A 27480-nucleotide genomic window follows, 5' to 3' on the forward strand; every position below is an offset into this window, starting at 1 on the left:
AGTGAGAATTTTCAAAGATATTTAATTAATAATATATTATATCCTGGGACACAGCACATAATGATAAGTATGCCCTAGGATTCCAAACTGGATACAATGACACGGTATGGCATGGTCAAGTAATGGTTAGCACAATGCTTTACAGTGTCAGTGATTAGTGTTCAATTCCTACCACTGTGTCAGGAGTTTGTATATTCTTTCCATGATCATATGGGTTTCCTCCTGGTGCACCATTTTCTCTCACATTCCAAAGATGTACATATTAGAGTTGTGGGCAAGCTATTTTGGTGCTGGAAGTGCCCCCAGCACATCCTCAGATTGCATTGGTTGTCGACACAAATGATGCATTTCACTGTATGTTTCAATGTACACGTGACAAATAAAGCTGATCTTTAATCTTTTATTTTTTTCAGATTATGCTGAAGTATCCCTCAATCTTCCAGCAGCCCTCTCAAATAGTACAGGACCAGAAAACTGAAAATAACAATTAATCCCTTAATGTAAGAATGTATTGTTCTTATGCTCCAAGTTGGGTCTCAAACAGTTCTACACTGTTTAAAAGGTTTCTTTCTTCAGTCAGAAAAAAGACGATACACAGAAAAGGTTAAAAATTTCAACAAACCATTACCATTAAAAAGGAGAAAGCTTCCAATACTCCATCTTCCAGCTAAGCCAATAGAATCTTGTGGGGCTGCAGAGTGGCCAATCAATGCAAAAGTTTTATTACCATCAGGAGAGAGGCTGCTTTTCCGAGGAATAGTATAACCTAAGGCCAGCTCATCCTTTCTGGAAAAACAAAAAATGTCTTCTGTCAAAATCTAAACAGACCATTGGCAATTTAATAATGGTATAGACTGAGTCAAATGATAACCTTTTTGCAAGGCTATAATTCAAAATAGGTAAACAATTTTCAAGATAAAAATATTGCTATCAGAATTTTGTTTAAAAGCATGAAAGAATGGATTCATGTTGTACTTTAATTACTGAACCCAACATAAGAAATAGGGATAAGCCATTCAGCCCTTCAACCTTGTTTTGCTATTCAAGATCACAGTTGATCTTTGACTGCAGCTTCATTTTCCAGTGTTATCTCTCACATCCCTTGATTCCCTTAATGTCTCAATCTTCTCTCTTAATCACCTTTGCCACCTATAAATTAGTTTCAATAATGTAAGTACATGTGCACTAGGCCTCTGAACATCATACCATCTAATCTCTCACCATTTAAACTGATGTGGGTGATCACCCAATTTTCCCTTTTCTATTCCATGTGCCATGTTTTTATTCATTTAACTTGATTTCTGTTCACTTAAGGCATTACACACTACTTAAAATAATGAGTGACTGGATGTAGCCAATAATGTGTAAAAAGCACTGGTCTAAATTGCAATAATGCTGAACCCTGACTTTTAAAAGGTAATTTAACAAGTAACTTAAACGAACTCCATTACTATTTGCTGTGTACTACTACTACATTTTGAACGTTTCAGAAAACATGTACTGTTTTTGTTTTCTGGCTGTGTCTTGCACCTCATCCCTTTTTCAGTGTCATGACTAGATAATATTACTGTAATAAAAAACACAAAAAATGATGGAAATAATCTACAGGTTGAATAACATCAACAAAGATTAACATAATTAATTTTTCAGGGTTAAAAACACTTCATCAGAACACAAGTGTGCCCAAGATGCTGAATTCTGCCTGCAATTCCTGTTTTGAATTCATATTTCCCATATCTGCAACATTTGATTTTCAATTGCTTCTGGTCAATTAAGTTAAAACTATTCAATCTAATCTCTTTGGAAAAGAAGGAGAAAGCTCAGTACCTTTCTATGTTGAGCCAGGATAATCAACTCAAGCTCAAGTGTTACCAATTATGTAAGAGTCTCACACACTGTATTCCCCACAGTACAAATAATTGTTACCTGTCAAATTCTCACAAATATTATCCTGAGGGTGAACGCTAACCAGAATAGCCATATAAATACTATGGCTACTAGGGCAGGTCAGCAATAGGGTGTCCTGCACCTAGTGAATCACCTCTTAGTATTCCAAAACCTTTCCATTATAAACTAGGCAGAAATCACAAGTGTGACGAAGTATCTCAATCTACCTGAATGAGTGGAGCTCCAATACTGTAGTTCAACACCATCCAGAGCCGAGCAGCCCACCTCATTGATATTACATCCACTACCCAGCAATTTAATTCAGTCCATCACCTGTACAGCCTGACCACAACATTTATCATTTATAACACGTATTACAGTTACCTGTGGTCTCTATTACCTAGGACAGAGGTAGTTTGTGCATAGAATTATCATCAACAGTTAATTCCCTTCCAATTTACACATCACTGTGATTCATTGCTCTATTATTGCTGCTGGGCCTAAATTCTGGGATTCCCTCAATAACAGTATGAAGTACACTTAACAGTAGGACTGCAAAAATTGAAGCTGGTGGTTCACCACCATATTTGAAAGAGTATTTAGATAACTGTAATATATAGTTATATACAGGTATTACAAACAATTCCCACAACACAAAAATTAAAAAATACTAATTTGATTCATAATCATATTTCAAAATTCCAAAAGACCATATGCTACAAGAGCAGAATTAAGCTATTTGGCTCATTGGGACTGCTCCACCATTTAATCATGGCTGATCCATTTCCCTCTCAACCACATTCTTCTGCACTTGCCCCATAACCTTTCATGCCCTGACTCACCCAGAATCTATGAACCCCTGCCTTAAATACACACAGTGACCTGGCCTCTACAACCACCTGTGGCAACAATTTTCTCAGATTCACCACAGATTCATGAAGAAATTCCTCATCTCCAATCCAAATAGATGTCCCTTTACTCTGAGGTTGTGCCCTCTGGTCCCTGACTCCCCACTATAGGAAGCATTTTCTCCACATCCACTCTATCTGAGCCTTTCAACGTTTCATAGGCTTCAATGTGATCTCCTTCATTATTCTAAATACCAATGAATACAGGCACAGAGCCATCAAATGATAAGCCTTTCTTTCCTAGAATCATTTTCATGAACCTCCTCTGAACCCTCTCCAATGTCAACATATCTTTCCTTAATAAGGGGCCACAAAACTGCTCACAATACTCCAAATGAGGCTTCACCAGTGCCTTACAAAGCTTCAGCATTCTATTCTTGCTTTTATGTTCTAGTCCTCTCAAAATGAATGCTAATATCACATTTGTCTTCCTCACACCAAGTCAACCTGTAAGTTAACCTTAAGGGAATCCTGCACAAGGACTCTTAAATCCCTTTGCACTTCGGATTTCTGAATTTTCTCTATGTTTAGAGAACACAATATTGTAACCCAACATCTGTACTAGTGCTCCTACCACTTCCCCAATGTTCCATAATTTATCTCTACTGCAGGACAAATCAGATTATAACATTTCACTGCTCAAACTTTTCTCCATCACTTTTCCAGCTCTTTTATGTAATTTTCTTCCTTAAATACATCTCGAGAATACCAACCCTTTTGCCCGTAGTGGTCTGATTCATACAGCAGAGAAGCAGGTCCTCCAAGTCACAATACCTATGTTGACCATCATCTATGCCATCTATACTAATCCTATTTACCAACACTTTCTTACTATGCCTCGGTGATTCAAGCTCTCACTCAGACTATCAGCTTCCACCACCTTCTTGGGAAGTGCAATCCAGATTTCAATCACCTTCTGGATGGAAAAAAAATCCTTTTCTCACATCCTCTCTGAACCTCTTGCTTCTCACCTTAAATTTATGCTCTTTGTGTTATGCATCACCACCATTTGGAAAAAAAAAATTCTTATTATTTGAACTTCTCATAAGTTTTCTTGTTGTTTGTATTTGCTGAGTGTATTTTCATTGATTCTATTGTGTTGTTTTGTATTTACTGTGAATGCCCACAAGAAATTGAATATCAGGATAGCATAGGGTGACACATATGTACTCTGACAGCAAATTTACTTAGAATTTTTCTATCAAATGCTTATTTTTAGTTGTATTAACAAAATGTTTCAAAAATCCCTTTACTTTTCTCCAAGGCAAAGAAAATAACTTCACATTGGGAGCACCTGAATATTGGTGAGACCCGATGTAGATCGGGAGACTACTTTACCGAGGAACTACACTCCGTCTGCCAGAAGAAGTGGGATCTCCTATTGGCCACTCATTTTAATTCCACTTCCCATTCCCATTCCAACATGTCAGTCCATGGCCTCCTCTACGGTCATGATGACCAAGTTGGGAGGAACATCCAGGTACCCATCCGGGAGCCTCCAACCTGATGGCATGAGCGTCGATTTCTCAAACTTCTGGTATTGTTTCCCCACTCCCATCATTTCCCATTCCCTTTTCCCTTCTTCACGTTTCCTCCTCCCCTTTTCTTTCTTCCACGGCCTTCTGTCCTCCACCTGATTCCCCCAGCTCCAGCCTGTATCTCTTCCACCAATCAACCTCCCAGCTCTTTACTTAACTCACTCAAACCCCCTCCCCAGTTTCACCCATCACCATGTGTTTCTTTCACCCCTCCTCACTCCACCTTCTAACTCTGACTCATGTTTTTATCTCCAGTCCTGATAAAGGGTCTTGGCCCAAAATGTTGACTGTCCACTTTTCCATAAATGCTGCCTGGTCTGTTGAGTTTCTCCAACATTTTGTGTGTGCTGCTTGGATTACTTATCTGTCTGGAATATTCACTAGAATGATACAGGATTCCAGTTTAATGTAGTGCTGGTGAGACTCAGCAAAGCCATGCTAGCAGCAAACAAAACTCCTAACTACTTTAAATTTACTTTTTCTGGAAAAAGAGCACTGCAATCAAAAGCCTGTAATTTCTGTTTCCAAACCAAGTTTCTGAACCGCCTGCGTGATCTGGCATTTTTGCAGTGTGAACTGAAGTCAAAGGTGCAGGGCAGCTGTGGCATGAAAGGGACAGACTAAATTGAGGCAGCAGGGCCCGGGCCTGGGCCCTGCAGCAAGGAACAAGCCAATGTTTGACCAATTTAAGCACCGGGACAGAATGGAAAGGTTGGGTCAGGCCATATCAAGGCAGTAGGGCCCAGGCATAAGAGCATAGCGAAGAGGCAGGGCTCGGTTCCGAGAGCAAGGAATGAGCTAAGGTTGGCCAATTTAAGCATCAAACCAGATTGAAAAGGTCAGGGTGCTGGGGCCAGAGGTGAGGGCCGGGCCGGGCCGATGTTCAGCTTGCTACTTGACAAGGTTTGCTCACCTCTGCTCTGAACTCAAGCTCTGGCCTGCAACTAATGGGGTCCTGGACTGGCTGTGAATGGCTTCATCTCTATGAACTGACTTTCGTGAACTTTAGTTCTGAATGTTATTTGCTTACTTTTTATCGTTTGCATTATTAGCTTTTTTTGCAGATTGAGTATTTGACGGTCTTTTTTTAAAATGGTTCTAATTAGGTTTCTTTGTTTTGTGGTTGGCTATAAGGAGACGAAATTCAATGTTGTATATAGTATACATACCTTAATAATAAATGTAGTTTGAATCCAACAGTTCAATACAGGTTTCATGGACTAGTCTTGTATTCTCTTTATTACAGAAGATTAAAGGATGATCTGATAGAGGCTTTTCAGATTATTAAATGATTTGGTAAGATAAATAAAAGCCATTTCCTCTAGTGGGAAGTATAGCACAATAACCTTCACATTAGAGCTAGACCATTATTTTTCACACAGGGTGCACTGGAAATCTGAAACAGTCCCCCTCAAGAAGCTGTTCAGAATGGAGTAGAGAGAGAAGAGTTAGGTTGAGGGTAAGGCTTATTGAAAACTGCTTGATTTGTGCTAGCCTAGGATGATGGATACAGCTCCAGGACAGGATAAACAAACATACAAATCAAGTACATACTCGCTGAATGGGAGAACTGGGTCAAGAGGTTAAATGGCCCCCATCAAATACCTGCTCAACTTCAGACCAATGTCAGAAAATTTCAACTTGCTTAACTTCAACAAATGAGGTGATGGATTATAACGTAATATCCAGAACACACAACTCATTTATTTCAGCCATAGACGTAGGTATCACGATAGTTCTAATCTTAGCAGAGGAGGCCTAAGCCTTCCAGAGATATTGTCAACCAAACTCTCACTGAATCAAACTGGAGTAATTAAGGTTTGCTCAAAGTTTCTTAGAGAGGATCAGGACTGAAGGAGCAAGACTGCTGATAAATGGAATAGAGGAGAATGTCCAAAAGTTGAAAGTTAAAAGCAAAATTATTATACATTTATTTAGAACTACAATTGTTATCTAGGGATACAATTATTGTCAAAGTAGCATTTGGAGATTTGGTATGTCATCAAAGACGACAGCAAATTTTTACGCAATTACCATGGAGAGCATTCTGACTGGTTGCATCACAGGATGTATAGGGGCGCCAAAGCACAGGATTGAAAAAAACTGCACGGAGTTGTAAATTCAGCCAGCTCCATCATGGGCACTAGCCTCCCCGCCATCAGAGGCATCTTCAGACCCCCACCCTCCCAGGACATAGCCTCTGCTCATTACCCATCATGGAGGGTGTATAGGATGCTGAAGACACACACTCAATGTTTCAGGAACAACTTCTTGCCCCCATTATCAGATTTCTGAATGGTCCATGAACATCACCTCACTATTTTGCTCTTTTTTTTATACTATTTACCTTTTTATATTCCTTACTGCAACTTGGAAGATTTTTTAAAAATATACTGTACTGCATTGTATTGTTGCCGCAAAACAACTAATTTCAAGACACGTCAGTGATAATAAATCTGATTCTGACATATGTTAGTATACGCTACCTAGAGATTCACATTCCTACAGACGTTTAAGAGGGAAACTGCAATAGAATTCTACAAAAAAACTATACATAAACAGACAAAGGTTGACTAAACAACCAGTCTGTGGAGAATCAATGCAATGTGCCAGCCCAAATGTGACTCACTGATTATACTGAGGAACAGCAATTTTGAAGCCCCAGAGCAATCATATCTTATTAATGCACATGATTAATACATTGTAAATGATGAACCTGCTAATTTTTCGTCTTGTTCGTCATGGCCCCTCACTACAGAACAATATGCAGTGAATACTGGATTCTGTTTTCGGTTACGAATATTCAGAAACAATTTTTTAAAACCCAACAGCAGTGCAGTAAAATCACTGGCGTGACTACGGCTTAAAACAATTAATTGATCTGGGTAGACTGCATAACCTGGCCTGATATCAGTTATGTAGTGGATTCCGGTTAATTTGGGCCATCGGTTAATCGGGGAGCCACTTATTTCAGATAACTCTTAAAAAACAAAAACTAATCAAGAAAATAGCTGGGATTCCCTTTGCTTATTTGGGACAGGAGTTCGTTGCCAAACAGTTTCTAACTAGCGCCAGTCAAGTGCACTTGTGTAGCCGTTAGACATTACACCATGCAAACAACGAATAGTTTTTAAAACAGCATCAGCTGCATATGCTTGTATTCAAAAACCAATGATTCTTGACACTGATTGTTGGTGACATTTTGACAATTGAGCCAAAATGTACTGGTACTGATGTGTCCCAATTAACCGGAATCCACTGTATTTGGATTGAAGTATCAATTAGAATCGTTAAAATGATTTAAGAGACTAAATAAATTTTAAGAACATACCTTTGCCCGGATACCCAAAGTGAAAGCAATGCATTAATATTTTTTTTGTTTTCTGTTTGTTGCGCATAGGTCAATGCTAAGTGCTGCCATTTGCCCGGAGTTATAATATTTGGTGGTGACTCAGCCTGTGCCAGAACACCTGTTTTTAATTCATCGTTTGTATCATTGCAGATTCTACAGCAAGAAAACAAATCATTTAATATTTTAGAAGCCAAAAAATCTTGCATAATGATTAAAGAAATCTCATATTTATATAGTGCCTTTCACAAGCTAAGAACACCTTGAACACTTAAAAAGTGAAGCAGCTTTGAAACACAGTAATTATAATACAAGATAAATTGCAAAAGTCACTGCAAAATTACAAAACATTGCACAGGGCTTCTGAATGGAAGGTATTTTAATAACATTGTCCATTTTAGTAATGTTGACCAAGGATTAAATATTGTGTGGATACCACCCCTGCTTTCCTTTATCTGAGAGATCAGATACTTCAGTTTAATATCCCTTGAATCATAAAAAATACAACACTCCTTAAGTAACTACACAACTACATCAACTTGTATTTTGCTTACAGGTTTCAGGAGTGTGCATCACCACATGGTTGACAAGAGTACCAGTAATGAAATTTGACACCGTCCATCTTAGAAGACATTACGGGAGGTTACCCAGAGTAATGTTTAACAGAGATTTTAAAGCAAAAAAAAAGTGTAGACAGAGATTTAGGGTTTGGAGTTCGAGAGCTTGGGCCCCGAGCAGTTAAATATACAGCTACCTATTGCGAAGTGATTAAATTATGATATCATCTAGAAACAGTACAAATTTCTTAGCTGTAGGACTGAAGCAGAGGAGAATGTTAAAATGGAGACTCTGCTTATTTGAAAGTTTAAGTATGCCATTGAATAGAGGAAGACAAGGTGATCAGTTGTCTTATAACAGGACATAAGGGACAGAGTACTGAGTGACTTGTTGATAATAGGCAGAACAAGAGATGGTTATTACAATGCACAAATTGCTGTCAAATCTATAAGCAACTAAAGAATGTACAAAGGTTTCAGCAGCAAATGAGCAGAGAAGTACATGACTTTTTAAACCAACTCTGCAGCAAGTACAAAAGATATAAAAAGCATTGCTAGAAAGTACAAAAGATATAAAAAGCATTCCTAGAAAGATAAAGCCACAGTAGCAATAAAAAAAATCAAAATAATTAGCAGCATATTTGATGTCTAACTAGATACTTTATCTAAACTTCGATGCACTTTTTTGGGTTGACAATTTAAATCGACATCCCACTCTAACAAAGTGGCTTACTGTACATTGAGTTACTTCCATTGTTCGCAAAGAAAATGCATGGTGATCAGGAATGAATGAGTTTCAAAAAAATTCAAATGATTTGTTACTGAAAGCTCTCCAAAACTACCAATACTCTCACATATTCTTGGGAACAAGCATTATGTAGTTAGCATAAATATCCATTTTTATAATAATAATAATACACTTTCCTTCAAAACCTCAGTGCAGCCTATTGATTTGAGGAATTTGCACTCTGTGCTGCATTATCATTCAGCTGTTCACACTACCTGAATATAAAGCCATTTGTGTTGAAATCGGCCCAAACTTGCAGCATTGTTGTTTTAGAGCCTAAGGAAATCACATGAAGACAACCATCTTCCATCAATTTAGCAGAAGAATCCGAAACTCCGCTGCAATATAACCCAGCTGATTTTCCATCTTCTGCAAAACAAAAGATATCTATATTAGCATCACTAGCATGGATGAGCAGACACATTTTCCAATGTCATTATCAGTACAACAGAAAGTATTACAGGCAGCTATTATCAGAATTGTCAAGTACATGATTGAACAATCAGATATAATCTTCACCAAAAACCAGTAAAATTTAGTAAAAACCAAAATCTACTGTACACCTTGTCAGATTCATCTTATTTTGATCTCAGTGCAAATTATGGACTGCAGCAGAGAAAACTCAAGGTCCTCCACTCCTAAGCATTTTTCCACCCTTGAAAGAATCGTGGATCATGAAGTATCTGCTCTAGTTTAATACATTGCATTTCTTTGTTCTACTGTGAATGCCTGCAAGAAAATGAATCTCAGGGTAGAATACACGTATTTTGATAATAAATTTACTTTGAACTTCAAATACTCTTCAAATCCAATCCCAAAGATATGAGCTCATTGACTGGAATCTCCATGCTACATTAAAGGAGTACTCAATAATAAGACAATGTCTTTCAATTGAGATGTTTAGCTGAGGTCCTAGCTGCCTTGTAAGATGCAAAAGACTGCATGACTTATTGTCAGAAGCAGAGTTCTTTCTCATCTCCTAGACCAAATTTATCCCACAACTTAGAACCAAAGGTAGTGCTGACAGAATGGATTAAAATTAGTATACACACTTTGCTGAATCTAAGCTTGCTAACTTCTTACTTGCATGTCAACAATGAGAAAACTTATTTTACTGACTACAAAGTTCGAAGGACTTACTATTGTGAAAGCTACATGGTATATTTTTAAAATTTCATTTCATTTATATCCAGAAAACGCATGCGGGATTAGTCTATCTACCCTATATCTGCTGCGTGACAAATATTCACAAGATATTCAATCATTTCAGGTTACCCTAAATATTCACTGAGTCCATCCTATTCCTAGCTTCCCTTAGAAGTTTTAACTGTATCAGGCTCTAAATGTATCAGTCACCAGTGCAGCTGTCATTTTCACAGTAACATTGAGAAAACTGAGTTAACTGCTAATGAACTGAAATCTCGTGTCTCTGTCGTAGGCATGCAAAAACAGTAAAGTAAAAAGCATCTTTTGTTCTCATGTGATGCCAAAATTTGTGGAAAACTCCCAAGTATTTTGTTATGACATCATAATGACCTTTGGTGCAACATAAAGGTCAAAATTTATATAATCATTACTTTTCAAAATTGTTTGATGCTAAAGAAAAACAAAATGACGCATCTCACATCTTCCAGACAGAAAGCAATTACAGCTTTGGTTTACCATCAGTCATTATGTCTCTCGCATGGCATTAAAGAGTTATTTAAGAACTTTATCTAGTGTAAACAAGTTGCACTTAGCCCTGCTCACAATCTCCTGAAAAATATTACAGCTGAACAACTGTTTGCAGTGAAATCAAACAAAAAAGCTAAATTGCACACATATTTCCACAATGCACCTAATACTACCAAATGACTTACAGAAAGTTCTTTGAAAAAATATTTCATGATACATTATTTTCAAATAAAGAATAAAATATTAAATCCATTCTTACCAACATCGTCAGTACTCTTATCTCTGGAAGTAGCCAGCCAATTTCGTCTTTGTTTTCTCACTTTTTTAATTAACCCTTCTGTCCCTTTGGATACCTCCACCTTTAACCACAGAGAAACACTAAAGCCATCTGACATATGAGGCCAACAGTTCTGACCAACAACTGGCAGGTGAAGTGCAGCCACATGCCAAGGTGATGATAATCTCTCAAGTTCTGTCTCTCTTCTGTTTTGTGGGAACTTGACACGCTTTAGAAGGTTGGAGGTCTTGCTGCTGGTAGCAGAGCTGGCTTTCTGAACAGATGAAATGTTACTGAAAGTATTTGTGTTCAACATTATTGGGAAAGTAAGGTACTGCATTGGGTCCATGTTTATATTCGCTTCCACTATGCTCAGAATTCCTCTAAGTAGTATTTTCTGAAATACAAAAACAAAAACTAATACCTCAAAATGGCATTGTACAAAACATGTAGCAACTACTCCAAGATGAAGATAACAACTGCAAGACATTAATATTTTTGCTTAGAGCCCTGCATTAGTGTGCTGATTCAGACATCACCCATCCACACTTATTTGGGTCAGGTACAGTGCTGAATGAGCTGACTCTCTGCATGTGTGGTCTTGCTATGTTGGCGCCAGAACCATGGTAACTCTTGCGAGTTGCCCCCAGCACACTATACATATGATGCAAACCATACATTTCATTGTAGGTTTTGATGTACATGTGACAAATAAAGCTAATCTTCATCTTTTCTTTACCTTTACATAGTGAGAACTCAGCAACAAGCAAACTCCTGAACTCTGACAGCTTTTAACAGGAAGCAAAGCTGATGTGGAACTTCAATGCTAGGAAGGCCTCGAATCAATTTTTAAGTGACACTGACATTCAAAACTAACTAGAGACTGCAAAGCAGGTTTAAAATTATAAAATAATTTTTCAATTAGTAAATTAAAACATTAAAAAATAAACTTACTGGAGCTCCACCTCGAGTCGAACACTTGAGTGTACTAACAGCTGTACTACCATCTCTTAATTAGCAATGTTGAATACTTTTTATATGAAAAATAACAAGAAATTGTTGGCATACAAAGGGACCTTATACACAAGGTAATGAAAGCTAATATGCAGGTCCAGAAGGCCTTGGTCTGACCACATCCAAGTAAAATTCTGATCATCTTATTTTAAGATGCACTTGCTAGACAGGGTTACATTAAAGATTGTTCAGACAGTTCTTGGGATGGTTAGCTCTTCATATGCAGAGAGAATGAGTACATTGAGGCTGTATTTTAAAATGCAAAATAATGTCACCAAAACAATCAAAATTCTTAAAGGACTAAACAAACACCACAGTGGAGGAATTCCTCTGAATGAAGAATGTGGAATTAGGAGCCATAATCTCAACAGGTAGACATTCAAATGAGAAGATTCATCACTGAGTGAAAAAAATCTATTGAATTCTCTCCACTAAAAGAATAAAAATTAGCTTTATTTGCGATATGTACAATGAAACGCATAATTTGCATTAAATCAAATCAGTGAGGACTATGCTGGGCAGCCCACAAGCATGGCTATGCTTGTGGTGCCAACATAGCATGCCCACAACTTACTAACCCTAACCATAAATCTTTAGAACGTGGAAGGAAACCATGGTATCCACACGGTCACAGGAAAAACGTACAAACTTCTTCAAAGGAGCAGTGGGAATAGAACCCTGACCTAAGAACTGGCGCTGTAAAATGAGTGCACTAACCACTACACTATCATGCTGTCAAAGGCTGGAAGCTCAGTCATTCATTGATTTCAAAACTGAGTTTAACAGATTTGTGTCTTGGAAAAATGAAAATAGATGGAACAAGGCAGGAAATTAATGTTGAGGTAGACTATTAGCTACAATCTTGAACAGAAGAGACACAAAGGCTCCTCTTAATACATTCTCACATCCCAGGTCCAAGCTTGCCACCTAAGTATCAATCATATCTTTCTGAATTATTGGCTACAGCCAACATGGTGTACACTTCAAAATTCACTGGAACACCATACCTAACAAACTGCAATTAACTTTGGTGCAATGAATCATAAAGCAAAAGAAATGCACAATAAATTTGATAAACTCCAAACAATTGTTTCACATGCTCATTTTTGTTATTTTTCATCATCTTGTCAACACCTGCTTTTGCTTGCTTTCATGTTTCTTTTAAAGTCGATATATTGACAAACAAAATAGTAAACTTAAAAACATAAGCATTGTTCCTTCAACAAACAGGATACTGGATATTAGAGTACAGTTGTCATCTGAAATATAGATAATTTTTCTGGAGAGGTGGTGGTTTGGACACTCATCATATATTTATTTATTTTTGCAGAATCAAAGAAGATACAAGACAAATCAAATACAATAGTTAAAACCTTCCTAGATAGAAACTGCTCAAAGATCATGTCATTTAATCTCCCATAAAACTGTGACCACCAGAATGTTTTGCGGTTTGGTTATTTGGAACTTTCTATGTTAGAATACATGATGTCATTCAGAATAGCACTTTTAAGCACACTTTCCCTTGGATTCCACTGTTTTTCTTTACAAAAATTATATGACTGGCTGAAAATAACTGACTAATCTGGCTGCTGAATTCAGCTTTGAAAAATTTAAATACAGCAATTCGTACTCACAGTTGGAGAGGTCTTTTCCAAAAATAATCTCAGGAGAAAGGCCAATTCTTCTGCTGACAGCCTGGACTTAGTTAAAGTCACCAACAATTCCACAAGAACTGCCTGGCACTCTGTAAAACCAAGGAAAGATTATTACTGGTTCTTGGAATTGATTGCTATCTGCTAGGGGGTAACAGATTTAAATAGAAAGCAGAATTCACAGATCACTGCACTCTGGTGATGCACTTTAATAACACAATTAGGTCTCAGCAAACGTTTATACATACCCTCCAAATTCATCCCAGACTGGCTCAAAATATTCTGATAACCATTTAAAATAGTTGTTACTGCTCCCTGAAATGAAGCAAAACACAGTTTAGAAATGTCATAAATGCAGACTTACACTTCATTATAAAAAAGAAAATTCTCTTGATTACTTGTTTGGACAGGAACAGTTCAAAACATTTCCAGCACAGTACTTAACTACGTCAGTGACCAGGGGATGCTTTCTAAACATATTCCATAAAGGCAAGGACATTGTGTTCTTTCTTGTAAAGATTGTGCATTATTGCGTATAATTAATGTTCAGCTTAATTTTAATTGTAAATGTTGTTATCTGATGCTATATGTCTGTGATACTGCACATGCACCTGTGCATATGACAATAATCTCAACTTCGTGCCTAGCTCCAGTTGCCTGCTTTCCACTTTCCCTCCCAGACAGGAAATTTCCAAAAGACTCCAGTGTCCTTGGGAGAAATACTTCAAGAGAAACATTCACAGACAGAATACTTAACTCCCATCTTTGGCAAGGTCTTTTTTCTAAAAAAGCAACTTAAGGGTATGCTGAGAGAGACAACAGACTTAATTTCAAGGACTCTACAACTCATGTTCTCAGCATTATTTATGTTCGTTTGTTTATTTGTATTTGAGCATTTGTCTTCATTTGCACATTGATTGTTTGTCAGTTTATGCATGTAGCTTGTCGCCGTTACCACCCCTGGCTATAATAACCGTGATTAGGCGAGGGTTAATCGGGGGTTGCTGGGTGGCGTAGTTTGAAGCACCAGAAGGGCCCGTTCCGCGCTGTCTCAAACCATCATGATAAAACAGAGAGTCATTCAGGCAAACATGAGGAAATCTGCAGATGCTGTGAATTCAAACAACACACACAAAATGCTGGCGGAACACAGCAGGCCAGTCAGCATCTATAAGGAGAAGCACTGTCGACATTTCCGGCTGAGACCCTTCGTCAGGATGAACTGAAAGGAAAGATACTGAGAGATTTGAAAGTAGGAGGGGGAGGGGGAAATGTGAAATGATAGGAGAAGACCGGAGGGGGTGGGATGAAGCTAAGAGCTGGAAAGGTGATTGGCAAAAGTGATACAGAGCTGGAGAAGGGAAAGGATCATGGGACGGGAGGCCTAAGTAGAAAGAAAGAGGGAGGGGAGCACCAGAGGGAGATGGAGAACAGGCAGAGTGATGGGCAGAGAGAGAGAAAAAAAACAAACAACTAAATATGTCAGGGATGGGGTAAGATGGGGAGGAGGAGCATTAACGGAAGTTAGAGAAGTCAATGTTCATGCCATCAGGTTGGAGGCTACCCAGCCAGTATATAAGGTGTTGTTCCTCCAACCCGAGTGTGGCTTCATTTTGACAGTAGAGGAAGCCATGGATAGACATATCAGAATGGGAATGGGACTCCTTATTTTCACTATGGACATCCAGTCCCTATATACCTCCATCCCCCACCAGGAAGGTCTCAAAGCTCTTCGCTTCTTTTTGGATTCCAGACCTAACCAATTCCCCTCTACCATCACTCTCCTCCGTCTAGCGGAATTAGTTCTTACTCTCAATAATTTCTCCTTTGGCTCCTCCCACTTCCTCCAAACCAAGGGTGTAGCCATGGGCACCAGTATGGGTCCCAGTTATGCCTGCCTTTTTGTTGGCTATGTGGAACAGTCCATGTTCCAAGTCTATACGGGTATCCGTCCCCCTCTTTTCCTTCGCTACATCAACAACTGCATTGGTGCTGCCTCCTGCACGCATGCTGAGCTCGTTGGCTTCATTAACTTCGCCTCCAACTTTCGCCCTGCCCTCAAATTTACCTGGTCCATTTCCGACACCTCCGTCCCCTTTCTTGATCTTTCTGTCTCCATCTCTGGAGACGGCTTATCTACTGATATCTACTATAAGCCTACAGACTCTCACAGCTACCTGGACTATTCCTCTTCCCACCCTGTCTCTTGCAAAAATGCTATCCCTTTCTCACAATTCCTCTGTCTCTGCCACATCTGCTCTCAGGATGAGGCTTTTCATTCCAGGACAAAGGAGATGACTTCATTTTTTAAACAAATGAACCATCAACTCTGCTCTCAAACGCATCTCTCCCATTTCCCGCCCATCTGCCCTCACCCCATCCGCCCGCCACCCCACTCGGGATAGGGTTCCCCTTGTCCTCACTTACCACCCCACCAGCCTCCAAGTCTAACGTATAATTCTCCGTAACTTCTGCCACTTCCAACTGGATCCCACTACTAAGCACATCTTTCCCTCCCCCCCCCCTTCTGCTTTCCATAGGGATCGCTCCCTACACGACTCCCTTGTCCACTCATCCCCCCCCATCCCTTCCCACCGATCTCCCTCCTGGCACTTGTCCTTGTAAATGGAACAAGTGCTACACCTGCCCTTACACTTCCTCCCTCACCACCATTCAGAGCCCCAGACAGTCCTTCCAGGTGAGGTGACACTTCACCTGTGAGTCGGCTGGTGTGGTATACTGCGTCCGGTGCTCCCGGTGTGGCCTTTTATATATTGGCGAGACCCGATGCAGACTGGGAGACCTTTTCGCTGAACACCTAAGCTCGGTCCGCCAGAGAAAGCAGGATCTCCCAGTGGCCACACACTTTAATTCCACGTCCCATTCCCATTCTGATATGTCTATCCATGGCCTCCTCTACTGTCAAGATGAAGCCACACTCAGGTTGGAGGAACAGCACCTTATATACCGGCTGGGTAGCCTCCAACCTGATGGCATGAACATTGACTTTTCTAACTTCCGTTAATGCCCCTCCTCCCCATCTTACCCCATCCCTGACATATTTAGTTGTTTGTTTTTTTCTCTCTCTCTGCCCATCACTCTGCCCGTTCTCCATCTCCCTCTGGTGCTCCCCTCCCCCTTTCTTTCTCCCTAGGCCTTCTGTCCCATGATCCTTTCCCTTCTCCAGCTCTGTATCACTTTTGCCAATCACCTTTCCAGCTCTTAGCTTCATCCCACCCCCTCCGGTCTTCTCCTATCATTTCGCATTTCCCCTTCCCCCTCCTACTTTCAAATCTCTCAGTATCTTTCCTTTCAGTTAGTCCTGACGAAGTCAGTTGGCCCGAAACGTCGACAGTGCTTCTCCTTATAGATGCTGACTGGCCTGCTGTGTTCCACCAGCATTTTGTGTGTGTTCTCATTCAGGCAGCAAGCATAGGTGCAGACAGGAGCCTCTCTGTTTCTGAACTGCTCTCCACTGAAGTAGAATATATTGCACAAGTAGTTCCAGCTCATGGAATAGCAGGAGCAATTAATGCAAGTTGACTGAAATCTAAACCATTCATTTGATATAGTGAATATTGTGCTTACATAAAACAATCTGCTATTTTAATTAAATTTATCAATTAAAAGTACTATTTTTGAATAGTTAGCACAGAAAGTGACTGAAAAATTAATTTTACACCATTTTTACTCTTGTACTCAATTTTACCTGCTGGTAAATGGAGACAGCATTTTCTTCATTGTGTTTAACAATTTCCAGCAGACTCCTGAACACATAGGTTAGGACATCAGGGGTGGAACTGCTGACACTCAATAGGGTGAGCTCAAGCATACAGATCTCAGGATACACCAGGTCACCCAGTGTACACTCAGGAGGATTCCCAAGATAACGAGATGACTGAGTTATGGAAGAGAGCTCTGGTGTTCCATCTGTAAAAAAGAAATTGCACATTTTGTAATTAACTTCAATGTAAATTTGGGATTAGAAGTAAAGCTGAACATCTGAATTAGAGGCATGAGTAAACAATTCAGCCCCTCTGCCCTACTCCACCACTTAGAAGGACGTGGCAGATCTGATTGTAACTTTACCCCTACAAGGTAGCCTACTCCCAACAAACTTTAATGATCTATTTCCTTCTGCCTTAAAGCATATTCAAAGACTGTTCTCACATCCCTTTGAGGAAGAGTTCCTAAATAAAGGCATAACAAAATACACTACTCAATTTATGTCATAAATGGTTAAGAATAGGTTTGTCTTAACACAAAGTAAAGCTGAATAAAAAAACCTTTATCAACTAATGTTTGGTAAAAATGATCAATATTATATTAATTCTAATACTATGAAAATTATCAAAATTGTTAACCTGTCAATCTTCAGTACATGCCACTCAGGGGCATGTGCTAATATTATTTTGTGACTGTATCTATGGTGTTTGCACCTTGGCTCCAGAGGAAAGATGTTACATTTACCTGCATACATATGTGAGGTTGAAGGACCGACAATAAAACTTGAACTTGAATAAAGATATCAATTCAAATATATTCAAATACATATTACTAGTTTCATACCAACCATAATGAGGAACAAATGAGGTATTTTCATCAAATTCTATTACCCCACCACTCAGGACATGCTCTGTTCTCACTGCTGTCATCAGGAAAGAGGTTCAAGGGACTCAGGACCCACACCACCAGGTTCAGGAACAGTTATTAACCCTCAACCATCAGACTCTCGAACCAGAGGGGGTAACTTCATTCACCCCATCACTAAACTGTTCTACAATCAATGGACTCACTTTCAAAGACCCTTCATTTCATGTTTTTGATATTTATTGCTTATTTATTTATGTATTATTCTCTCTTTTCAATTTGCATTGTTTGTTCTTTTGTGCATTAGTTGTGTGTCTATCCTGCTGGCTGCAGTCTTTCATTGATTCTATTGTGTTTCTTGGACTTACTGTGTATGCCCACAAGAAAATGACTCTCAGGGTTGCATATGATGACACACATGTACTTTAATAATAAATTTACTTGAACTTTATTTTTTTTTAAATCAAATGTATGAGAGACAGGAAATCTAATTATCATTTGCTTCTCAAGTCTGTGCACTGTATTCACTGTAACCATAGCTGGTTTATCCTTTTCAAGTGCTCGTCATTCCCCTTCAAAATAGTAGCATTGCCTCTTCTGCAAGAAATTTAAATGCAACTCGTCCACTGCCTTAATTATCCATCCTACTATTAACTTTTTCACTCCCAAGGATTCTACAGCGTGTCAGTTCCACATCCACCAGAAACTGTCAAGTCTATTATCCCTCAGGACCAAATCTAACCTTGCCTAAATCCAAATTACATCTTGGGTCTTTATTCCTTTGATGCATTAGCAGGGTACGGTTTTGTTGTCACAGGTTATCAATATTTCAAGAACAAATTTGGCCATATTTTATTGAGCTTAAATTCCTGGGCAAAGAGCAAAGCTGAATGGCCAAGCTATGCATAGTTTTTGTACATTTACAATGGTTATGAGAAAGCAGCTCAGACACTTTACATCTCTTAATCTCCATTAATCTCTCTCTTTTTATTCTCGTCGGTCATCTTCTCACTTCCCTTTTCTAGTTGCTCCAAGTAATTCAGTAGATTCTGTTAGATTCAGCTTATTACCACTACTTTTCCTATTAATAGAACACCAAAGCTTTTTCTTTTAAAACTGCATGTGATATGCTTTCTATCCAATCTATATTAAAACAAGTTTTCTTAACATGGACAGTACAATAAAAATGATCTACCAAAATGACTCAACCTTTTTATATACATAGAATTAATTCACAATGAAATGAAAACAGATTTATTTCAAACACTGGTTAAATAATTATTACATCTACACACTCTTTGAGTCTTTTGTTTATCTTCTATGGAGATCATTAGCTATCAAGCCATAACATTCTCTGGAATGATATCCATTTTTTCATATTATAAAACAAGTTGGAGATACAATGGTACAATATGGTTTAGTGCAGTGCCCAAGATTCTCTTGTGTTTTTACCTTTGATCTGACTTCAGTTCCCTTCTAAAAACTAGATATTTGATGTCACTGATTGGAGTACCATGCAGATGCAACAGGAGCATTCCCGCGCAGGTCTAACAAAGATTTTCAACAGAAAACCCAGTTGCAATAAAAGAGAGGTACCGCCTAGTGGAGCAGGCATTGTGGGAGCAGTTGTTGTTGGAGTAGTCTGAGGCAGAGTAGGAAGGCTTTGGCTCAGCAGGGCTTCGGTGAAAACAGCCGTAAGCAAGATAAGTAAGTTAGTTCATTCCTCATTTTTTATTTAAATCTTGAACCATAGAACACTACAGCACAGTACAGGCCCTTCAGCCCTCCATGTTGTGCTGACCCATATAACCCTTAAGAAAAGTACTAAACCCACACTACCCCATAACCCTCCATTTTTCTCCATGTGCCTGTCCAAAAGGCTCTTAAATACCCCTAATGTTTTAGCCTCCACCACCATCCCTGGCAAGTCATTCCAGGCACTCACAACCCTCTGTGTAAAAAACTTACCCCTGATGTCTCCCCTAAATTTACATATGCCCTCTGGTGTTTGCTATTGGTGCCCTGGGAAACAGGTACTGACTATCCACCCTATCTATGCCTCTCATAATCTTGTAGACCTCTATCAAGTCCCCTCTCATTCTTCTATGCTCCAAAGAGAGAAGTCCTAGCTCTGCTAACCTTGCTTCGTGACTTGTTCTCCAAACCAGGCAACATCCTGGTAAATCTCCTCTGCACCCTCTCCATAGCTTCCACATCCTTCCTATAATGAGGTGACCAGAATTGAACACAATACTCTAAGTGCAATCTCACCAGAGATTTGTAGAGTTGCAACATGACCTCTCTACTCTTGAACTCAATCCCCGTTAATGAAACCTAGCATCCCATAGGCCTTCTTAACTACCCTATCAACCTGTGCAGCGACCTTGAGGGATGTATGGATTTGAACCCCAAGGTCCCTTTATTCATCCACACTCTTCAGTAACTGACCATTAATCCTGTACTCGGTCTTCTGGTTTATCCTTCCAAAATGCATCACCTCACAGTTGTCTGGATTGAACTCCATCTGCCATTTTTCTGCCCAACTCTGCAGCCTGTCTATATCCTCTTGTAACCTTCCACAACCTACAGCTCCATCCACAACTCCTCCAATCTTCGTGTCATCCGCAAAGTTACTCACCCATCCTTCCACCTCTACATCCAGGTCATTTATAAAAATCACAAATGGCAGGGGTCCCAGGACAGATCCCTGCAGCACTCCATTAGTCACCGACCTCCAGGCAGAATACTTTCCTTCCACAACTACCCTCTGCTTTCTTCCTTTAAGCCAATTTTTTTATCCAAACAGCCAAGGTTCCACTTATCCCATGCCTCATGACTTTCTGGATGAGTCTCTCATGAAGAATCTTGTCAAATGCTTTGCTAAAGTCCATGTAGACCACATCCACTGCCCTACCCTCATCAATTTCTTTTGTTACCTCTTCAAAAAACTCTATCAGGCTTGTGAGTCACAATCTTCCCTTCACAAAGCCATGTTGACTATCCATGAGTAGACTGTACTTCTCCAATACTCATAGATCATCGAGATTTAGGGGGTATGTCTACAGAGCCAGTGTTCTGTTCTGGGTGGCAGATGTGGATTTCCAGAGACTCCTGGTCTCCCCGAAGGCCACATCTACGCCAGGTGCATCAAGATGCAGTTCCTTAGAGACCGTGTTAGGGAACTGGAGCTGCAGTTTGATGACCTTTGGCTTGTTAGGGAAAGCGAAGTAGTGATAGACAGGAGCTACAGGAGACAGATAAATGAGTGACTGTCATGAGAGGGAAGGGGGAACAGCAGATAGTGGAGAGCACCCCTGTGGCTGTTCCCCTCAACAATAAGTACTCCTGCTTGTGTACTGTTGGGTTGGGGGGGGGGAACTTACCTGGGGGAAGCAACAGTGGCCATGCATCTGGCACTGAGCCTGACCCTGTGGCTCAGAAGGGTAGGGAACTGAAGTGGATGGTAGCAGTTAAAGGGGGTCTATAGTCAGGGGAACAAACAGGTGATTCCGTGAATGCAAAAAGCAAAGACGGATGGTAGTTTGCCTCCCAGGTGCCAGGGTTCAAGATGTTTCTGGACACATTACCAATATCCTGAAAAGGAAGGATGAGCAGCCAGAAGCCATGGTATATACTGGTAGCAATGCCACAAGTAGAAAAAGGGAGGGGGTCCTGAAAACAGCAGGGAGTTAGGAAGGAAGCTGAGAAGCAGGACCTCAAGGGTGGTGATCTTGGGTTTGCTGCCTATGCCACACAACAGTGAGGATAGGAATAGAATGAGGAGGCAGATAAATGTGTGGCTGAAGAATTGGAGCAGGGAGCAGGGACTCAGATTTCTGGATAATTGGAACCTCTTCTGGGGCAGGTGGGACCTGTACAAAAGTGATGGGTTGCACTTGAATCCGAGGAGGACCAATATTCTTGCGGGCAGATTTACTAGAGCTGTTGGTTGTGGTTTAAACTAATATAGCAGGGGATGGGAACCAGCATGATAGAGCCGAGGATGAGTCAGCGGGTTTACAAGTAGATGATGAGTGAAACATGAATGCAAGGAAGGACAAGCCAATGCAGACAGAACAAAGAATTATATTGTATCACTGTCGCAACATTCAAAGGGCAAAGAATGCAGGACTGAAAGTACCGTATTTAAAAGAAAGTAGCATTCGGAATAAAATAGACAAACTTGTGGCGCAATTAGAGATTGGTCAGTATGACATTGTGGGCATCACTGAGCGGCTGAGGGAAGGCCATAGTTGGGAGCTTAACATCAAAGGATATACTTTGTATCAAAAGGACAGACAGGAAGGTATAGGCAGTGGTGTGGCTCCGTTGGTAAGAGATGTAATTATATCTTTTGAAAGAGGTGACATACGGTCAGAAAATGTTGAATGGAGTTAAGAAATTGCAAGGGTTAAAAAAAATTTACGGGAATAGTATATAGGCCTCTAAATAGTAGTCAAGATGTGAGGTGAGATTGCAAAGGGAGCTGGAAAACACATGTAATAAGGGTGAAGACAATTATAATGAGGGATTTCAATATGCAAGGGGATTGGAAAAATCAGGTTGGTGTTGGATCGCAAGAGAGGAAATTTGTTGAATGCCTACAAGATGGCTTTTCAAAGGAGATTGTGCTTGAGCCTACTGAAGGAAAGGCTACCTTAGATTGGGTATTGAGTAATAATGCATATCTTATTGAGAAGCTTAACATAAAGTAATCTTTGGGAGGCAGTGATCATAATATGATTGAATTCATACTGCAACTTAAGAGCTTAAGGTTAAGGAACCCTTAGGGAACAGTGATCACAATATAATTGAGTTCACTTTGAAATGTGAGGAGAAACTGAATTCCAATATGTCTGTTTTTCAGTGGAATAAAGGAAATTAAAATGGTATGAGAGGGGAACTGGCCGAGGTTGACTGGAAAGAGACACTAGCAGGAAGGACAGCAGAGCAGCAATGGCCAAAGTTTCTGCGAAAAATGAGGTTAGTACAAGACATACAGTGGCATGCAAAAGTTTGGGCACCGCTGGTCAAAATTAAGTGAGTAGAAGATGAACTGATCTCCAAAAGTCATAAAGTTAAAGATGAAACACTCTTTTCAACATGTTAAGCAAGATTAGAGTACTATTTTTGTTTTGTACAATTTTAGAGTGGAAAAAAAAGGAAAGGAGCACCATACAAAAGTTTGGGCACCCCAAGAGATTTGAGCTCTCAAGATAACTCTTACAAAGGTCTCAGACCTTAATTAGCTTGTTAGGGCTATGGCTTGTTCACAGTCATCGTTAGGAAAGCCCAGGTGATGCAACTTTCAAAGCTTTATAAATACCCTGACTCCTCAAACCTTGTCCCAACAATCAGCAGCTGCCTAGCACTCTGAAAATTAAAATAAATGATGCCCACAAAGCAGGAGAAGGCTACAAGATCACAAAGCTTTTTCAGGTAGCTGTTTCCTCAGTTCGTAATGTAATTAAGAAATAGCAGTTAACAGGAACGGTGGAGGTCAAGTTGAGGTCTGGAAGACCAAGAAAACTTTCCGAGAGAACTGCTTGTAGGATTGCTAGAAAGGCAAATCAAAACCCCTGTTTGACTGCAAAAGACCTTTAGGAAGATTTAGCAGACTCTGGAGTGGTGGTGCACTGTTCTACTATACAGCAACACCTGCACAAATATGACCTTCATGGAACAGTCATCAGAAGAATACCTTTCCTGCGTCCTCACCATAAAATTCAGCGTCAGAAGTTTGCAAAGGAACATCTAAACAAGCCTGATGCATTTTGGAAACAAGTCCAGTGGACTGATGAAGTTAAAAGAGAACTTTTTGGCCGCAATGAGCAAAGGAATGTTTGGAGGAAAAAGGGTACAGAATTTCATGAAAAGAACACCTCTCCAACTGTTAAGCATGGGGGTGGATCAATATTGTTTTGGGCTTGTGTTGCAGCCAGTGGCATGGGGAACATTTAACTGGTAGAGGGAAGAATTAATTCAATTAAATACCAGCAAATTCTGAAAGCAAACATCACACTGTCTGTAAAAAAGCTGAAGATGAAAAGAGGATGGTTTCTACAACAGGATAATGATCCTCCAGGTTGAGTCGGTTGTGAAGAAGGTGAATGCAATGTTGGCATTCACTTTTAGAGGTAAAGAATATAAGATCAAGGATATGATGATGAGGCTCTATAACGCACTCCTGAGACCACTCTTGGAGTATTGTTTGCTGTTTTGGGCTCCTTATTTTAGAAAGGATATACTGACATTGGAGAGGGTTCAGAGAAGATTCACGAGAATGATTCCACGAATGAAATTACCGTAGATTCCGGATTATAAGCCGCTACTTTTTTCCCACATTTTGAACAGCTTTGAACTCTGCGGCCTTTAATCCAGAGCGGCTAATACATGGTTTTTTTTCATGCCGCCTCGTAAACATTTTGCCTCGTAACAGTAGACCAATAAAATTGATGAGTAGTTCACAGAGGTCCAATTAAATTGTACGATAAATCACGCGCACTTTCACAATTAAATTATTGTAAATCAGTCATTTGTACTCACCCTCATCAACATGGAAAATACTCGAAGAAAAGCAAGACCCGAGCGCGTCAGACCCGATTAGACCCGATCGCGTTACGCAAGCGCGTCAGACCCGAGCGCGTCAGACCCGATTAGACCCGATCGCGTTACGCAAGCGCGTCAGACCCGATTAGACCCGATCACGTTACGCAAGCGCGTCAGACCCGAGCGAAAACGCTGCTTTTAAGTTAAAGGCGATCAATAACTTTTCCTGGTAGGCTGCAGTATATATATTTTTACCAGTCGCTAGGAGATATTGGAATGTTGTTCGTGCTGTTCAGTAAAAAAGTATATGCAACGTAATTTGTGTTACCGATACGTATGTATATTTAAAAGTAGCGGTGTGGCCTAAAATCCGGTGCGGCCTTTACAATTAAAAAATTGATTTTATTTCTAAAATTAGAGCCAGCGGCTTTTAATCAGGTGCGCTCTGTAGTCCGGAATCTACGGTACTGTATGAAGAATGTCAAGCAGCTCTTGGGCTGTATTCCCTGGAGTTTAGGAGAATGAGGGGGGATCTCATAGAAACATTCCGAAAGTTAAAAGGCCTGAACAGATGAGATATAGCAAAGTTATTTCCCATGGTCGGGCAAGAGGGCACAACTTCAAGATTGAAGAACGTCCTTTTAGAACTGAGATGCAGAGAAATTACTTTAGTCAGAGGGTAGTAAACCTGTGGAATTTGTTGCCACGAGCAGCTGTGGAGTCCAAGTCATTGGGTGCATTTAAGGCAGAGAGATAGGTTCTTGATTAGCCAGGGCATCAAAGGGTATGGGGTGAAAGCAGGGGAGTGGGGATGACTGGAAGAATTGGATTAGCCCATGATTGAATGGCAGAGAAGACCTACTGGGCAGAATGGCCTACTTCTGCTCCAATATCTTATGGTTTTATTAACACATGTATTTGTATCACAATGGAATAAAGGGAATTAGAGAGGCATGAGAGAGGAGCTTGCCCAAGTGGATTGGAGGATATCGGTAGGGATGATGGCAGAGCAGAAGTGGCTTAAGATTCTGGGAATAGTTCACAAGGCACAGCATAGAAATGTCCCACAGAAGAAGAAATTCTCAAATGACAGGGGTAGGCAACCACAGCTGACAAAGGAAGTTAAGAAATACATAAAAGCCAAGGAAAGGATATATAAGGTAGGAAAAGTGAGTGGAAGCTGGATGATTGAGAAGTCTTTGAAATCCAACAAAGGCAACTGAAAAAGCTGTAAGAAGGGAAAAAATTAAATTTAAGGGCAGTCAAGCCAATAATATAAACCAGGATATTAAAAGATTTCTCAGTTATTTAAAAAGTAAAAGGGAGGTGAGAGTTGATATTGGACCACTGGAAAATGATGTTGGTGAAGTAGTAATGGGAGACAAAGAAATGGCAGTACTATGCATCCGTCTAAACTGTGGAAGACACTAGCAGTGTGCCAAAAGTCAGTGAGTGTTAGGAAGCAGGAGTGACTGCCATTGCTGTTACACAGGAAAAAGCTTCATAATCTTCCCTTGCACTCCCTCTTCACCCTTCTCCATGTGCCTTTACTCAATGATATGGGATGTGCAACAACAAAATACAGAATTGAACTCTGTTCCAAAATGTGCCTTAGAGGACCAATACTTCCAAGTCCTCAACCTATCCATTTCTGAAATTTTCTTTCCTAAGCTACTTGTCTTAATGCCCTCTCAACATAAACAGGATATTTTTTTTATTTTTTTTTATTAGTCTTTCAAAACATTTTACAAATTAAAAACCCCAAATCCCAATGAGGAACATTAATACAGTGCAAAATTAAGCATACAATAACAATATGCTACAAAGGAAGAGAATTTAACAAAAAAGCACCTAAATTAAAGACAAGTAAGCTTAGTATCCTCCCCAAGCCCCACAACACAAGAAAAAACAACAACTCCAGACCAACCACAACACAATATAGAGAGTATAAGTCAGGACAGTCAAACTCCCAGACTGTGAATACACTTAGCAACAGAGGATAATAATGCCTACTACCAGGAAAAAAAGGGAGCTGAAAGCAAGGGACCGAAAAGAAGAAGAAAAAAAAACCCTAGTCAAGAGGAAGGTTATGAAAGTACTCGATAAAAGGTCCCCAGTCCTTATGGAACTTTAGATCCAAATTAAGAACTGAATAATGATTTTTTTCGAGGTCCAAGCAGGCCATAATGTCGTTAAGCCATTGCGCATGAGTGGGCGGGGCAACATCTCTCCATCTAAGGAGGATCAAGCATCTAGCCAGGAGAGAGGCAAAGGATAATATTCGGCATTTGGTCGGACCCAGACATAAATCTGTCTCGCCCCAAAAACCGAACAGAGCAATTAAGGGGTTTGGTTCTAGGTGCTGATTCAGAATACCCGATAACGTAGTGAAGACATCTTTCCAGAATTTCTCCAAGCTAGGACAGAACCAGTACATATGGATGAGAGAGGCCACGCCCCTCTTGCATTTATCACAGAGCGGACTAATGCCAGGGTAGAATCGAGATAGTTTAGATTTAGACATATGGGCTCCATGAACAATCTTAAACTGTAAAAGGCAATGGCGAGCACAGAGAGAGGTTGAGTTAATCGATTTGAGAACTGAGTCCCAGCTCTCATCGGATAAGGAGATATTTAAATCCTGCTCCCAGACCATTTTAATTTTATCCACAGGGGCCCGTCGTAAGGCTGCTAGTTT

The 27480-nt window shown here is 39.9% G+C and overlaps 1 protein-coding gene across 2 annotated transcripts in view; it reads right to left on the reverse strand.

The window, feature by feature from the left end:
* lyst (lysosomal trafficking regulator) overlaps positions 1 to 27480 on the reverse strand; it is a 316053-nt gene that overhangs the window by 122586 nt on the left and 165987 nt on the right. For both annotated transcript variants that reach the window (XM_073056659.1, XM_073056660.1), the window contains exons 9-15: positions 17353 to 17573; positions 13892 to 13958; positions 13626 to 13735; positions 10960 to 11374; positions 9242 to 9395; positions 7665 to 7838; positions 629 to 786 (exon numbers count right to left, since the gene is read on the reverse strand). In XM_073056659.1, the coding sequence (XP_072912760.1) occupies positions 629 to 786; positions 7665 to 7838; positions 9242 to 9395; positions 10960 to 11374; positions 13626 to 13735; positions 13892 to 13958; positions 17353 to 17573 (1299 nt within the window). The remainder of the gene's footprint in view (positions 1 to 628; positions 787 to 7664; positions 7839 to 9241; positions 9396 to 10959; positions 11375 to 13625; positions 13736 to 13891; positions 13959 to 17352; positions 17574 to 27480) is intronic.

The sequence above is a fragment of the Hemitrygon akajei genome, chromosome 9, assembly GCF_048418815.1.
Source record: "Hemitrygon akajei chromosome 9, sHemAka1.3, whole genome shotgun sequence".
NCBI classification, from domain to species: Eukaryota; Metazoa; Chordata; class Chondrichthyes; order Myliobatiformes; family Dasyatidae; genus Hemitrygon; species Hemitrygon akajei.